This window comes from Phyllostomus discolor, chromosome 1 (assembly GCF_004126475.2).
Source record: "Phyllostomus discolor isolate MPI-MPIP mPhyDis1 chromosome 1, mPhyDis1.pri.v3, whole genome shotgun sequence".
In the NCBI taxonomy this organism is placed as follows: Eukaryota; Metazoa; Chordata; class Mammalia; order Chiroptera; family Phyllostomidae; genus Phyllostomus; species Phyllostomus discolor.
In genome coordinates, this window is record NC_040903.2 from 130,350,969 (window position 1) to 130,368,634 (window position 17,666).

Here is a 17,666-nt window from a genome sequence, read left to right on the forward strand (position 1 = left end):
AATATTCAAAGTCATGAAAAGCAGGGACTTATAGCCAAGATTGCTCTACCCAGCAAAACTATCATTTAGAATTGAAGGGCAGACAAAAGCTTCTGGGCATGAAACAACTGAAGGAATTCATCATTCCCAAACATTATTATATGAGATGTTGAGGGGAATTATTTAAGAAAAAGAAGATCGAACTATGAAGAATAAAATGGCAAAAATACAAATCTATTAACAATTGAATCTAAAAAACAAACTAAGCAAACAAGAACAGAGACAGAATCATGGCTACAGAGAGCATTTGGATGGGTGCCAGATGGGAGGAGAGTGTGCAGGAATGGCAGAAGAGGTGAGGGGATTAAGAAGTACAAATAGGTAGTTACAGAATAGCCATGGGGGCATAAAGTACACTATAGGACAGAGAGTAGCTAAAGAAGTTACACGCATGATCCATGGACATGAATAATGGTGTGGGATTGCTTGAGGGAGTGGGTGGTACTTGGTGGAGGGGGAGCAAAAAGGGAAAAATCAGGACAACTGTAATAGCATAGTCAATAAAATATAATTTTAAAAACAACCACCAAAGTAGCACTAATAATAAAAGAGATATCCTACAAAGAATTTTTAGCTGTTTTACTTTATGTTTCCTTGTCAACTTCTATGAAGTGTTAATTAGAAGTACGTGCAGATTTTTAAAAAATATATGTTTATAAATTTACATTAAAGAGGCAGAGGAAGCAATTTCAAGGAACCATATGTTCAGAATCTTTATAGGTACTATCCTGGAAGGGAGACAACATGAAAAAAATGAACATATAATCTGTTGGAAGAATATGAGTAGCAGGAAAATAAAGGCTTGAACAGACATTGTTTAAAGACAGAAGAAAGACGGGTAACTTTAATTGTTTATAATTATCAGCTCAGTATTTATTTTTTTTAAGTTGGATACTGTTGAATACATTATGAGTAGATACTGGCAAAAAGGCTGAGGTTTTTACAATTATGCAGTATTATTTCAAAAGGAATTATTTCACTTTAAAGAACATACTTGAAGTATTAATATTCCTTAAGAAACAGTCTCATTTACATTCTGCGCCCCATGAAGAAATTCAATTATTGAGTTGTTTCAAATACACATGAAATGATCTAAATGTTTTAAAATTTTAGTAATATAAGTGTTGTTAAAATGCATTAAAGGGTTGTATTAGAAGACTAAACATAATGAATACAATAATGAAGATAGTGCAACCTTTGTTTTAAACAATAAATACACTTCAATTTCTGGTTTAACAGTTGTGTGAGCTGCTGCAGAAACCACAGTCTATGTAGCCATATCACTGGGCATATTCTTGAAGATCAAGGGCTTGGTTATAGTCAGCCATAGCTTCCTTAATCACACCTATTTTACCACGAACTTCTGCTCTAAGATCGTATATCAGAGCATCATTAGGCTTCAAAGACAGAGCTGTAAGAGAAAAAAAATCAAAATATGTTTTATGCTAATGCTCTAAAAGTCTCATTTTTTAAAAAATAAATGTTTATAACAACACTAATATTACTTGTTTGCAAAATTTTTTCTTCATATGTACCTAATTATTTACTTAAATTTAAAATATTGAATCTTTCTAAGAAAATTAAATTGGGGAAATAATACAATGTCTTTCTTTGAAGGGCTGGCAATACTTGTGTATGGTTTCCCTAATAATTTTCTGCATCTTAGTTTACCAATGCTATAAGTTATTGCATAAAGGAAACCATATTGATTACATTAAAATATGAGGTATAAAAACATTCATTCTAACATACACGTAATCTAGACAAATAGACCTGATGGGTTTATTCTTTTTATTTAAACAAATATGTTATTTAAAGATAAATACATCAACCACTGTAATCTTTCCCAAACCATTGCAAAAAAAGTACCTTTACTTAGGTCTTTCTCAGCTAATTCATATTGCTTTAAACAACAGTAGAACTGTGCTCTGTTAAAATACACTGCAGCCCAAAAGGGACAGCTTTCAACTACATTTGCAAAATCTTCTTTTGCTTCTTCATACTTCTTTAATAATGTATTTGCAATAGCTCGATTCATGGTGGCACATTCATTTTCTGGATCATACTTCAAAGCCTTTGAGAAATAGTCACTGGCCTATAAAATGTAAAGATAGTGATAATTTGAATATATTTTAATTGACAGCAATACAGCAATTTGAATTACTTTTACTTGTAATATAAAATTAAGGCCAATGGCATTTCCAGGGTATTGTGAAAAAGCGAAAGATTTATATGATCTGAAGAGAAGCCAGAGTATCCAAGGTATTGTAGAAGCATTTTATCCCAGACACAGATAATAAGAAGGTGCACTGTCTGTAGGGAACACAAAAAAACAATAATAAAACTGACCAATAGTTGGCCTGCTTTTTGTTATCATCATGTGTTGGCAACTCTAGACAATGTCAGTAATAAAAAATGAAAGGAGACTTGACCACACAATGCAATATGAAAATGATATATTTATAGAACTTTACACTTGAAACCTCCAGAAACTTATTAACCGCTCTCACCCCAAACATTTAATAATTTCAAAAAATAAAATAAGCCCTGGCTGGCATAGCTCAGTGGATTGAGCATGGACTGGGAACCAAAGTGTCCCAGGTTTGACTCCCAGCCAGGGTACATTCCTGGGTTGCAGGCCATAACCCCCAGCAACCACACATTGATGTTTCTCTCTCTCTCTCTCTCTCTCTCTCTCTCTCTCTCTCTCTCTCTCTCTCTCTCTCCTCTCTCTCTCTGTCTCTCTCTCCCTCCCTCCCTTCCCTCTCTAAAAATAAATAAGTAAAATCTTTAAAAATATAATAAAATAAAATAAATAAATACTCCTTTCTGTTAAAGTACCCTAGTGCACTGTTGGTGGGAATGTACATTGGTATAGCCACTGTGGAAAACAGTATGGAGTTTCCTCAAAAAACTAAAAATGGATCTGCCTTTTGACTCAGCAATTCCACTTCTTGGAATATATCCCAACAATCCTGAAACACCAATTCAAAAGAATATAGCACTCCTATGTTCATAGCAGTGCAATTTACAATAGCCAAGTGCTGGAAACAGCCTAAGTGCCCATCAGTAGATGAGTATATCAAAAGCTGTGGTACATTTACACAATGCAGCAGTAAAAAAGTAGGAATTCTTACCTTTTGGTGACAGCATGAATGGAAATGGAGACTATTATGCTAAGTGAAATAAGTGAGTCAATGAAAGACAAATACCATATGATCTCACTTTTAAGTGGAATCTAACAACACAAATGAATGACCAAAATAGAATCAGAGGCATAGAAACATGGAACAGACAGCTGGAAGAGGAGAGAGGGGAGATGGGGCTGGCTGAAAGAAGGTAAAGGGATTAGTCAAAAAACATTCATGCATGACCCACGGACATGGGCAATGGTGTGAGGATTGACTGGGAATGGGGGACAGACTGGGTGGAGGAAAACAAAGCAGGGAAAAATGGCATGACTTTAATAGCATAAACAAAAACATATTTTTTTAAAAAGTAAAATCCTTCATTACCCTAACCCCACCCCATAAATCCCACAGCCCAGCACTAGAAAAAGGTAAAAAGAAAAAAAAATGGTCACAATAAAAAGATAAATTATAAGTTAGAAAATTAGCATGTTCCATAGAAAAACAGTGCTAAAGAGATGAATAAATTTTGAAAACAAGGTTCTAAACCATACCAAAAAGGGATAAAAACTCAGTTATACTATGAAAAGCTACAAGGATGGATGAGCAAAGGTAAAAGTCAGCTTGTCAAAAGATCAAAGACTGTCATGATTCACAGTTCACCGTGAAGATGGAAGGGACCCTTCAGAGTGTGGTCCATAGACCAGTGCTGGGGTCTCGATCAACAACAAATTAGAAATTTTTAACAAACTGGTCATTTACCATGAATGGCTTGAGATTCTGATTAGACACCCTACCACTCAAGGTAGGAATCTCTTCTCAAACTCCATAATGAATTAAAATTTCACTCCTACTCTAAAACTTCCCTAAAGGAAAAAGTCATTTTCCACAACAGAGCCTCCTCTCCAGTTCCTCACCACTTGATTTTTCCCCAGCACACCACAATCTATCTTCTACCTACCTGCCCCTAGCCTGTGAGTTCTCCTCTTCTTAAGGTTGAAGATGTCTTCAAGCCCAATAGACATTTTCTAGTTATTTTCTTCCATGACATTTCTGTGGCACGAACACTCTTGATCTCACCTTCCTTCTTAAAACTCGTTGTTTGAAACAGGATGTCTCCCTGGTGTTTCTCCTACCTATCTGTTCATTTTTTTATCAATGTCCTTCACTGAATTATTTTTATTGGTTTCTCAGGGATTTTTTCCTCAGTGCACTTCTACCATTGGTGAAATGAAATGTTGATAGCATGGTGGCCAGAAGCCCAACCATGAAGCTAGATTTCTAGGTTCAAATCCTGGCTCTACCATGTATTACCTCTGTGTCTTTGGGTGAGTAACTAAAGTTCTCTTTGCCTCAATTTTCTCGTCTGTAATATGGAGCTAACAAATAGAATTCTATGTCCAGTGCTGCCATAAGGATTAGGTGAGCTAACAGTAAAGTACTGAGAATGATACCCAGAATCCAGTAAGGACTCCATCATTATTGACATGTCATTTTTCCTAGTGTCTACAAATGAAGAGACATCATGGTCCTCAGGCAATATTTTGTGTACTTAGCCCCTTAAGATTTTTGAGAGACAGTAAGATAAGGATTTTGTGACCCATCTCATCCCACAATGGCAGCTATTCTACGCTGCAGTTGGAGAGTGGTTGAAGGATCTGTTAAAAAAGGCAGCAGAACTGACATCCTTCTGTGAAGAGCTGAAGGAGAATTTACTGCTGAACAGAAGGCCAGACACAAAATCACCAGAAATAAGGCAAGCAAATGATTCTAAACAGGGTCAAGACTTCCTTCAACAAGCAATTTAGGCTTCCTTTTAATTCACTAATAAATGATTAACAAAGGTAGCACAATAATACATCATAAAGGCATGACTTCAGTCAGGTAAGAGTAAATGCCTACCTCAGCTAAAGATAATAGAACTCAGTACAACATGATAGTGCACTTAACTTTGAACAATTTAACTTTCTATTAAAACTTCCAAAATATATTACTTAGAAAATGAAAGCCTATAAATATAATAAGTTTTTCTGAAGTACAGAAGTATTAACTATGAAACAATTAAAGGCCAAAGACACCAACCACAATGGATGGTGGTGATTTTTTAACAATTGGTCTAATGCCCTCATTTGTAATTAATTAGAAGGCAGATCCAATTATTTCTTAAAGTCACCTGTAGTCATACATGTAGCTCATCCAAATGTGGTGTCATTAAGTCACTAATTCATGATAAAGAAACCAAAACACATATGTGTTTTAACTTTTAAGAGATTATTTGCTCTGACCCTTTCTCCCGACCATAAATCTTCATTCCAGTATAGTCAAAAATGAAAGTGAGGGGAGCAGAAGATAAAGAATTTTCTCCACAAAGAGGCTTAGAGTATATTAATACAGCTGAATATTATTGAATAATATTGAATATTGAATACTATTCTCAAAGTCTGCTTGTCTCTGGAATGAGTTTGCACTGTGAAAATGAAGCATCCATATACCAGGACAGAGGACAAAATACATTTTCAACAAAACATCTGCCCAGCTAATGGCAAATGACATAGAGACATACTTAAAAAAAAAAACAACAACTATACTTTAGATTTAACTGAATAGTTCCATAGATGATGCCCAGAGTTATTAAAGAAAAATATATTGAAAATGTGAGGGTCTCCTTTTCATGTGGATCTGAAACATTTATGCAAACAGAAAGTTGCCCTGAACAACATCATTAACTCTACAATGTCGGGAAACATTGCTAGGACCCAGGCAGACAGCAGTCTGAATTTGATGAAGTTTAAAGCAGTTGACCCTGGCTTGTCAGCCTAGGGAAACATTATCATCGCAGCTGTCCACTGAGGTCTGACTTACGACAATCTCAAGCCTTACAGAATTATACCTCCGATTCTGTAATTCTGTGTCCCAGCATCTATCCTCACCACTGAGGTCAACCAGGCTCATCACAGGGATCAGCAAGCTGTTCAGGGTCATGATCTAACTTGGGAAAGAATAAGAGCTAAACGAAGACAATGGCAGAATACACAGAATGGAAGGGACGTGTTTGAGAAAGAATAAGCCAAAATGGACAGGATTAGATGATTGAGGAGAGGAAATGAAACTTATAGTTAATGTTGATGTTTTCACTCAGGTGACTTTATGGAAGATGGCCATCTTGCATTGAGAGACGGTTTATGTGAAGAAGCCACCACACTGAGGGTAGAGTATATAGAAATTCTGCTTGGGCCCTAATGCACTTGTAAAATATCAGTTTTAGCAACTGGAGATAAATATGGGTTAGGAGTTCAGATGAAAGGTGGAAGCTGACCTGTAGTCTAAACATGGGTAAAGACAGGCTTCTGAGTAAGGAAATCTAGGGAGAAGAGGGAGGAGTATGATTCCTGGCCCTAAAGAGCTTTCAACCTGTTTGGAGTGAGGAGATACAAGATCAACACACAGAACACAGCTGCAGAGTGACACAAAACAGTCCTGAATTTGTATAGAAACAATTGTCCACAAAGCAGTATAGAGTCAAGACCTCATTTAATTGATAACCACAAACCTCAAATGAGAACTTAATATTGTCTGATATATGGGAGGGATCACTGCATAAATTAAATAAACGTCTTAACTCTATGCTGTACATTTAAAGCTAATATAAAATATTAATTGCTACCTGTAATTTTAAATTTTTTAAAGAAAAAAATAAAGAATTGTGCACTGAAAGACAAAAAAAAGGAACTTAATGTTTTCTGCTATAGTTCCCTAGGAGGTTCACCCTAGCACTCTCTAAAACAAGCATTTCACATTTTCTCTTTTCTCCACAGAACCTCTAGAACCCTGTTCCTGTTTTTAACTGTCCACCTTCAACTAATAACTGATGCTTGTATTCCATAGAGAAAATATAAACAATAGGAATGCCTACTATCAGTATCTGCCAAACTGCATATATCTCTTCCCTGACCCTCAGCCTTCCCTCACACCATAATGCACAGTGTGTCCTACTCCAAGCAAAGGCCACCCCTGTGACTTCCAAACTCTAATTCCATCAAATTCTCAAAGATTTTGATCCTAATTATCCCTGCCACTCTCTCCTGCATCAACAATTTCTCCTTTTCTACTAGATCCTTCTCATTAACACAGGACCCTCTAATCAGCTAACCCTCATCTTAAAACAAAAAGAACCAAAAAAAAAAACCACTTATTCACCCTCTCTGGCTATCACCCCAAATCCACTCTTCTTCTCCACAGAAGAATTTCTTGAACCAGCTGAACTGCACTGAATTCTTCCCCTCACATTTTCTCCATAACCCTTTCCACTTAAGCCACAGATCCACTGCTATTCCAATGATGTTCTTGTCAAAATCCTCAGTGACCTCTTCTATCCTCCTCTTCCTTGACATCTCAGTGGCATTTGACACAGGACATGTTTCCCTTCCTGAAGCCCTTATTCTCAAGAGTGATATGCCCTCCTGCTTTTCTTATCATCCTGGCTGGGTCCCTTCTCAGTCTACTTTTGGGCATCTCCTCTCTGCTTCAATTTTAAACATTGGTGCTACCCAGGACTCACTCCTAAACACCCTCTCTCCACTTATACTATTTACCTAGGTAATCTTATATAGTCCCACAGATATGCTAATAATGATGTAATAATGCTTATACGAGACTGTAGTAGGCATGTATTGCTACCAATAAATGTAAGCTACATCATAAAAGAATCCTTCCTTAATTTGTTCAGCTCTGTATTCTCAGGGTGTTCATAAGTAAATGTGAAGCATATGGTAGTCACATCACAAGTAAGTGAAGAGTGAAAGAATGAAGAGTGACGTGGAAATAGGAAATATTTTCTGAATTTTTCCAGCAAAATATAAGCAAGAAACATAGCCTCTTCACACATAAAGAAGCCCCCAACATCACTTTATTAAGGAGTATGGTGACAGTGTTGGGTGGTGAAGGAAAATATAGCGGTGACAGGTGTCAAAAAATGTAAGCAATAAAAACAACCTGTTTTAATGGGTACATCATTTTCTCTGAACAGTGTGGCTCAGGTTGGGGCATCATCTCATAGATCAAAAGATCACGTGTTTGATTCTCAGTCAGGGAACATACCTAGGTTGTGGGTTTGATCCTTCCGTGGGGATGCATATGAGAAGGTAACCAATGGATGTTTCACATCTATATTTCTTCTCTCTCTCTCTCTCTCTCACTCTTTCTCCCCCTCCCTCCCACCCTCAAAGCAATGAGGAAAAATCAGTACATTATTTTAGGAGGCAAGGTCTGTGAAAAGCTCAGAGAAACATGGAGCTTGTGATAGCCCCTTCCAAACCAGGGTAGGCTTCAGAGGACAAACTGTAAAGTCCTTTACTACAGCACCAGAAGGCACCAAAGAGGAAAGTTATCATGGCCCATTCCCTTATTTACCACAAGAATCTCTGCTATCAGAACTAGAAAATAATTTATTATATTCAAATATGAATAGAAGAAAAGTGATTCCCCTGTCTTTCTGGTAAAAACAAAAATGAAAAATAACAACTTAATTTTTGCAAAAATAAAAACTCTTCAGAAAAAACATTTCTATAATCTAGATAAAAAATGATAACATTTCAAAATAAACTAGAAAAATTATTATAGAAGCAACTGCATTTAATAAAAAGAAGGATCTCAGAAAAGAGGTGGCCAGGAAGGTATGACATGGAAATGGGATAGGACTAGAAAAAATATTAAAAGAAATGAATTAAAAGGTCTACAAGGGGACAATAAATATCTCAAAAACATAGTAAAGAAAGATGTGAAGGCAACAAACACAAAAAAAGAAATTAAGAGATTAAGAAATGAGAAAAATGAAGCAAAATGAAAAAAAGAAAAATAGTTGAGATCTATATATATATATAAGTCAAAGGACGGGAATTTATTGTTGTTCATAATAAAGAAACCAAAAGCATAGGAAAAAAAAGGGTTTAAAAGTACTTTTATAAAGGTAAACACTAAAGTAAACCTGTAAGCCTTTCTCAGTATCAGAAAAAATGGAAAAAATTAAACATACCATGGAACAAAATACTTTTAAAATACATGAGAATGAAAATGTATGACATAAAATAACAGAATTAAGACCAAATGTATTGATTATACCAAAATGTAAATGGGCTTAACCTACCTATTAAAAGACATATTTTCAAATTAGCTTCTGACATAAAATCCAACCCTATAAAAGAGACACATCTAAAACAAAGGATTCTAAGTGGTGGAAATGAAGGGAAGGGCAAAGGAATACCAGGAAAAGGCAAACCAAATGGAATCAGAGGTCACAATCTTCATCTGAGATAAAGTAAAATTTACTGCAAACAGCCTTAAAGATACAAAAAAGAGCATTTATAATGCTGAAGGCTACAACATATAATGCATATATAATATATATGCATACCTATATATGAAATAATGCAGCAACATGTTTTCATAAAGCAGAAATTACAAAAAATATAAAGAAAACAATATAGGACTGAACCAATGATAGGATATTCAAACCTTTCTCAGTGAAAGGTCACCCAAATGGGACTTCGGGCCAAGGTGGAGGTGTAGGTAGATACACCGTACCTCCTCGCACAACCAAAAGAAGGACAATAATTTAAAAACAAAATACAACCAGAACAGAAAATCAAACCGTATGGAAGTCTGACAACCAAGGAGTTAAAGAGGAAAAATTCATCCAGACCAGTAGGAGGGGCAGAGATGGGTAGTTGGACTGAGAGGACTCAGCAAGGCGGCAGCTGGTGGAACGGGCAGTCCCACATTCACGTGCAGATAAACCGAGAGGAACAACTAGGGAGCAAGATAAACCGAACAACCCAGGGTTCCAGCTCGGGGAAATAAAGCCTCAAACCACGAATTGAAAACACCTATGGGGATTGAGGTGCCAGAAGAAACTCCCAGTAGCCTCACAGGAGAGTTTGTTGGAGAGACCCAGAGGGTACTAGAATGTACACAAACCCACCCATCCAGGAATCAGCACCAGAAAGGCCTACTTTGCTTGGGGGTAGTGGGGAAATTGACTGAAATCTGGCAGAGAGCACAGACAGCACCATTGTTCCTGCTCAGACCCCTCCCTCACATACAGCATCAAAACTCCACGTGGGTTGCCCCACCCTAGTGAATACCTAAGGCTTTGCCCCTTACAACATAACAGGCACTTCAAGACAAAAGAAAAAAAAATGGCCCAAATGAAAGAACAGATCAAAGCTCCAGAAAAAATACAACTAAGTGATGAAGAGGTAGCCAACCTATCAGATGTACATTCAAAACACTGTTAATCAGTATGCTCACAGAATTGATTGGATGTGGTTGTAAATTAGATGAAAAAATGAAGGCTATGCTAAATGAAATAAAGGAAAATGTACAGGGAACCAATAGTGATGGGAAGGACACTGGGACTCAAATCAATGGTGTGGACCAGAGGGAAGAAAGAAATATCCAACCAGAACAGAATGAAGAAAAAAGAATTCAAACAAATGAGGAGAGGCTTAGGAACCTCCAGGACATCTTTAAACATTCCAACATCCAAATTATAGGGGTTCCAGAAGGAGAAGAGGAGAGCAACAAATTGAAAACTTATTTGAACAAATAATGAGGGAGAATTTCCCCAATCTGGCAAAGGAAGTAGACTTCCAGAAGTTCAAGAAGCTCAGAGAGTCCCCAAGAAGTTGGACCCAAGGAGGAACACACCAAGGCACATCATAATTACATCACCCAAGATTAAACATAGGAGAGAATCTTCAAAGCAGCAAGAGATAAGGAGACAGTTACCTATAAAGGAATTCCCATAAGACTGTCAGCTGATTTCTTAAAAGAGACCTTAGGCAAGAAGGGGCTGGGAAGAAGTATTCCAAGTCATGAAAGGCAAGGACCTACATCCAAGATTGCTCTATCCAGCAAAGCTTTCATTTAGAATGGAAGGGCAGATAAAGTGCTTCTCAGATAAAGTCAAGTTAAAGGACTTCATCATCACCAAGCCCTTATTATATGAACTGTTAAAGGAATTTACTAAGAAAAAGAGGATAAAAAATATGTATAGTAAAATGACAGAAAACTCACAGTTATTAACAACCACACCTAAAACAAAAACAAAAGCAAACTAAGCAAACAAGTAGAACAGGAACAGAACCACAGAAATGGAAATCACATGGAGGGTTATGAACACGGGAGTGGGAGGGAGAGAGATGGAGGAGAAAAGATGCAGAGAATAAGTAGCATAGATGGTAGGTAGAAAATAGACAAGGAGAGGGTAAGAATAGTATAGGAAATGTAGAAACCAAAGAACTTATATGTACGTCTCACAGACATGAACTAAAGAGGGGAATGCTGGTGGCGGGAGGGATGGAGGGGAATTAAGGGGGAGGAAATGGGACAACTGTAATAGCAAATCAATAAAATATATTTTAAAAAGGTCAAATGGAAAAAAAGAATGGGTGTTCACTAATTAAAAATATAATTAATAAGGTAGATCTTGTACTTTAACTCTATATCCTGATAGTACAAACTCTTCTTTGAAAAGGACCTGGAATATTCTTTTAAAAGTTGCCATATATTAGACCACATTAAAATTCATTAAGTACCAAAATTAGAAAATATAAAAGTCCTTCCACCTAGACATTTTAAATGCCCCATTAATTTATTTCTGAGTCAAAGGGAAGATAAAATTACAGATGCAAAATTTAAAGAACACAAAAATTAAAACTTCATAGGCCAAAATATGTGGCATACTGCTAAAAGCAGTACTTGGGGATAAGGCATAACCTTAAAAATGTGTCGCAATAGAAATGACAGGGTGCCAATAAGTGAATTAAGCTTCTGACTCAAAAGACAGACAAAGAATAGGATAAATTGAAAGAAAACAAGAGTGAATATAGATTTTTAAAAATTAAAGTTGAGTTTCAATCATGTAAATGCATTAAGTTCAAATAAAATAAATTTAAAATATAAAAACTATCATATAATAGTCCAACACTTTTATTTCATACATTATGAACTGAGGTCCAAATGGACTAAGCTATCACAGAGCCAGGACTAACATCCAGATCTCCTTACTTCCAGTAAGTAACTGAAATACATGAAATGTAGAAAGTAAGATGAGTTTGAGATAATCAAGATAATCACATCGTGAAAGAGGGTCTTAAAGGAAGTCTAAGGTTTAGCTCGGTGGGGGCAAACAGCAGAGGACTCCAGGCTGGAAGTTGCCACAGTGGGTGGGTAGCAGGACAACTGTCAACACCTGGAGAAGTCCAAAATAACATTCGCTGGACAGGTGCCAAATGCCCGGTGACAATGTGAAGAATAAATCAACAGAGGTTAAAAATTTAATAAATAATTATAAACATTCTATGAAAGAGAACATCTTTTAAAAGAGCTAATGCATGAGTCACCAAAAATATAAGGATTACATTTTGAAACTATATATAGCAAAGAAAGCATTTAGTGTCAAAAAGAAAATGTTAAGGAAAACTCACATTACCTGGGAAAACTGCCTGTGGTGAAAGTAGATATTTCCTGCATTAAAGTAGGCCAGTGAGTATGTGGGTTTTAAAGAAATCGCTGCTTGATAGTCTTTCATTGCATTTTGTTGCTGACCCATAAACTCGTGAATCACACCACGGTTTGTTAAGAATTCTGCCGTAGTATTGAGCTGCAATGCAATGGTGTGAGTATTTAGCACCTGAGAATAGTATTTATCTCCAATTTCATGTCCACAAAAATGAACATTATGAAATCTACTGTGGGAAACTAGTAATTTTATAGTGCAGGGGAAGCCCCATTAGAGCAAATATTTTGAGAAAGGGCTCGGTATGAAGTTGGTTCAATGGCAACACTTAGTTCATTTGTTTGTGATAAAACAAATAATCTCAATGCTCTACTCAGTTCCTTTCCAAAGAATAGACACAGGACAAAGACTGTTTAGTTCTCTTAAAGCTGGAAAAGAAATTAAATAATTAACATGTTTATTTGTCCTAAGCAGTAACAATTATCTTTGGGGTCTTTCTTTTTTGTTATCTCAAAGATTACAGCATCTACCCAAATCTGCAGAAACAGAATCCAAAAATCTAGGGAAAAAGAGAAAGATTTTCTGTCACTTGTATGCAAAACCTGAAGTTTTTATTTGCCATTTCACTACAAAAGAACCTGCAGATTTACACTGTTCTTTCTCTAGTTCCTTCAAACCCAGAACATTATTTTATTATTTTGCATTCACTTTTATTACAAAATAATATTGATGTTCCATGAAACTATACATTGCATTTACTGAGAGAATCAACATTACATTTATCAGGAATTTGCTGTTTGAATTTTAAATGCATTCAGATTATAAAACTGACAAGGCATAGTGGCTCTTTACTCTGGTAATCTCCTGGAACAACAACAAAGGAAAAACACAAATGTAATTTTCTGTACAAGTCGTTTTTAAAAAGTAACAAATTTTTTTTAATTTGCCCCTATTCATTGATAGTATTGATTTATATTAATGATAATAGAATCTAAGTGGATTGATACCTTTATGGCAGTATTAATATCCTGAAATGCAGCAAAATGACTGCCCATCTGAAGACAGACCACAGCCCTTCCCTCATAGGCTAGGTAGCTCTTTGGATCGACTTCTATGGCAATGGTAAAGTGGTTCCAAGCTTTCTGGAATTTTTCTTGGGTCTGAAATAATTTTCCATGTACATGAAATAGGAAATTATCCGTAACATGACAAATGTTTGATTCTAACTTAATCAAATAAAACCTTTAGAAAGGGTATATTTATACAGTGCTAAACCTAAGATATTTAAACAGGAAGTAGAGTATACTGTGAGTGCATTCAGTGGACTAATTACCTCGGAGTATTTACACTGAAATTTTAATTAATTAAAATAAATCTAATCGTCAGAGTCATCTCACACCATCTTAGACAACATAAAATCACAGCCACCATGTGAATCACCTACGCTTTGGACAATGACCACAAAATCTACATGGAGCTCTGCTCACACAGGCAGAAGCTGAATTTATGTGTTTGGCTTTCAATCTATGGTTACACACAATATGCCTAATGTAATAAATATATGTTGAATAAATAAATGCAGAAACTACTGATGTAAAACCTACTTTAATAAATTTTACCAGCATCTGGAATTTTAGAATTATATATTCATGGAATCTACCAAGCATGTATTTATACGAACCTTAGTGATAACTGGAAAACAAGAGAAAAGGTCAAGAGAGGAACACTGTGAATAGAATGATGTATCTTTTTAAATTTTATTTTAATTGTTGTTCAAGTATAGTTTTCTGCCTTTTACCCTCATCCCAGCCCACACCTCCAGCCCTTCCCACCTCCTCCCATTTTCTACCCCCTTGTTATTCTCCATGTGTCCTTTACACTTGTTCCTGTAAACCCTTCCCCTTTTCCCCTGAAATTCCCTCCCCTCTCCCCTCTGGTCACTGTCAGCCCGTTCTCTATTTCAGTGTCTTTAGTTATATTTTTCTTGTTTGGTAGTTTTGGTGATTAGGTTCCTGTTAAAAGTGAGATCATATGGTATTTATCTTTCACGGCCTGGCTTATTTCACTTAGCATAATGCTCTCATTCGATCCATGCTGTCGCAAAGGGTAGTAGCTCCTTCTCTCTTTCTGCTGCATAGAATTCCATTGTGTAAATGTACCATAGTTTTTTGACCCATTCATTTACTGATGGGCACTTAGGTTGCTTCAAGCACTTGACTATTGTAAATTGTGCTGCTATGAACACTGGGAGGCATAGGTTCTTTTGGATTGGTGTTTCAGGGTTCTTAGGATATAATCCTAGCAGTGGAATTGCTGGGCCAAAAGGCATTTCCATTTTTAGTTTCCTGAGAAAATTCTATAGTTTTCCACAGTGGCTGCACCAGTCTGCAATCCCATCAACAGTGAACTAGGGTTCCCTTTTCTTCACAACCTCTCCAACACTTGTTTGTTGCTTTGTTTATGATGGCCATTCTGACTAGTGTGAAGTGGTATCTCATTGTGGTTTTAATTTGCATCTCTCTGATAGCTAGCGATACTGAGCATCTTTTCATGTGTCTCTGGATCCTCTGTGTGTCCTCCTTGGAGAACTGTCTGTTCAAGTCCTGCCCATTTTTTAATTGGTTTGCTTGTCTTCTTAGAGTGGAGTTGTGTGAGTTCTTCATGTATTTTGGAGATTAAACCCTTGTCTGAGGTATCATTGGCAAATACGTTTTCCCACATGGTTGGTTCTCTTTTTATTTTAATACTATTTTCTTTAACCGTGCAGAAGCTTTTTATTTTGATGAGATCCCATTTGTTTATTTTTTCCTTTATATCCCTTGCTCTAGGGGACATCTCACTGAATATATTGCTGCATGAAGTATCTGAGATTTTCCTGCCTATGTTCTTCTCTAGGACTTTAATGATGTCACGGCTTATATTTAAATCTTTTATCCACCCTGAATTTATTTTTGTGTATGGTGTAAGTTGGTGCTTGAGTGTCATTTTTTTTTGCATGTAGCTATCCAGTTCCCCCAACATCATTTGTTGAAGAGGCTATTGTTACTCCATTTTATGTGGCTGCCCCCTTTGTCAAACATTAATTGACCGTAGAGACTTGGGTTTATTTCTGGGCTCTCTGTTTGGTTCCATTGGTCCATGTGCCTGTTTTTATGCCAATACCAGGCTGTTTTGATTACAGTGGCCTTGTAATACAGTTTGGTATCAAGTATTGTGATTCTATTGATTGAGTAAAATGATACTGAAATGGGGTAGAGAGTGGAGGACAGAGAATATTCTCCACAAACCCTGGCTGGGGCATTGGAGAAGCAGATGATAGGATTAAGATACTTTGCATATCTATGGCAAGCTGATAGCTAGCTAATAGCTGCCAACAGCTGTGCTACCACCTCAGGGCAAAAGGTGTGTGCTGACTTTCAGACTGTGTCCAGACTCACGACAAAGCCAGGGAGGCAATTCCATGCTGTCACTGAGTCATGCTTGCCCTGACTAAAGATGGCAGCTGAGCAAAGGCAGAAGATAAGGGAAACTGGCAAATGTAGCACAAGGTGGAAGGAATCAGAGACGAGGTCATGCAGGAAGCTCTGGGTTAGGATTTAAACTAAGGGTGGGCAGCCATAAGAAGGAGCCATGTAGCCAGTAGTGAGATAGCTGCCATGCAGTTTGGAAAGGGGATAATAAGAGTGGGGAAGCATGAGGGAGGACAGCAATGATGTAGCAGCCATGTGAAAGGAGAAGTAGGAAAGTAGCTATGTAGTTCGAAGTCAGGGTCCCACCACGTGGCCTGGTGTAGTAAGGAAGGAGATGTGTCGCTGCTTTGATCTCGCCTGCCCCAGCTGACCCCAAAGCCATCAAGGACACTGCCTTGCAAGAGGCTGGCCTGTTGCCTCACAGACCCAGACTCTTGGGACCTGGAACATACTGAAAGGCCACACTCTTGAAACTTGTGCCTTTCCTGGACTTCACCATGGTCCAGTGTAACACAGCACATATATTCCTGGACTATTACACAGAAGCTGATGACAACACCACAGATCCGGACAGAGAGGGTTGCTGTGAGAGGATGGAGAGTTTGAGATCCACGAGTGTCTTTTCCAGAGGGAATGGAGAACTGTTTGCACAGCTGGTTTAAGCACAGACAAGGATATGGGCAACTTTGGGGGGTTTTGGCTTATAGCCTTTGGGGCAGCAAGGGAAGTGCTGGGTCTCGTGGGAGAGCAGAACTCTGAGCTGAAGTGCTCCCAGCTCCTTCAAGGTTGGAATATTGTAAATAAAAACCTGATTCTGTCAACACTGATTGTTGAGTCATACACCAATGCACTATGTGAGTGGGCCTCTGTCTGCTTGGTTACAATATCAGAATATTTCCTAGAGACGACCAACTGGCAACTAAACACCTCATCACAGGCAGGCAGTGAGTTGATGAATCCAGCATGGTCCAGGGCCCGTCCTTTATTTCCATGGGCTCAACAACCCAACTTGCCAGAATCTCAGAAGCTAACTCACATTAACCAAGCTGAGCCTAGTGACTCTTCCATAACAAAACATACAACTAATAAGAGACTGTTTTTTAACCAGCAAATCTCATCTTGGCAAATTGTGTGGTATTCACCATCATCATCACAAATTCATTTAATAAAGAGTCAGGCAAATTGAGATTAATTTATTAAAATATTAAATTGCAAACAGCCTCACAGCAGGATTACATCTGTCTGCCCAGACAACATCTTGCCTCTCACTTTCCTATCCCTCATGATAAGCACACAGGAGGGAAATCTGTAAGTATTTGTTGAACAAGTGGTCACTCTTTGCCCTAAGCAGAATTTTTATGGGCCTCTCTAACTCTCCCATTTCAGTCTTCACTTTCCTGATTCAATCCTTCCTCATACTGATGTTTTTCAGGTATTCCTCTTTCCGGTTGGTATATACTCAGTTATCTCTTCATAAAACATGAACGTGATGTCAGTGCTCTGGTTGGTGAT

General features: G+C 37.3%; 1 protein-coding gene across 2 annotated transcripts in view; it reads right to left on the reverse strand.

The window, feature by feature from the left end:
• Positions 1 to 909: 909 nt before the first annotated feature.
• Positions 910 to 17,666, reverse strand: part of LOC114493356 — a 63,917-nt gene continuing 47,160 nt past the window's right edge. Inside the window, exons 20-23 of one of the 2 annotated variants that reach the window (XM_028508157.2) lie at positions 13,692 to 13,844; positions 12,658 to 12,828; positions 1,909 to 2,134; positions 910 to 1,450 (exon numbers count right to left, since the gene is read on the reverse strand). In XM_028508157.2, coding sequence (XP_028363958.2) covers positions 1,320 to 1,450; positions 1,909 to 2,134; positions 12,658 to 12,828; positions 13,692 to 13,844 — 681 coding nt within the window. In that variant the 3' untranslated portion in view covers positions 910 to 1,319. The remainder of the gene's footprint in view (positions 1,451 to 1,908; positions 2,135 to 12,657; positions 12,829 to 13,691; positions 13,845 to 17,666) is intronic. The other variant, XM_036029021.1, reaches the window with a different exon arrangement.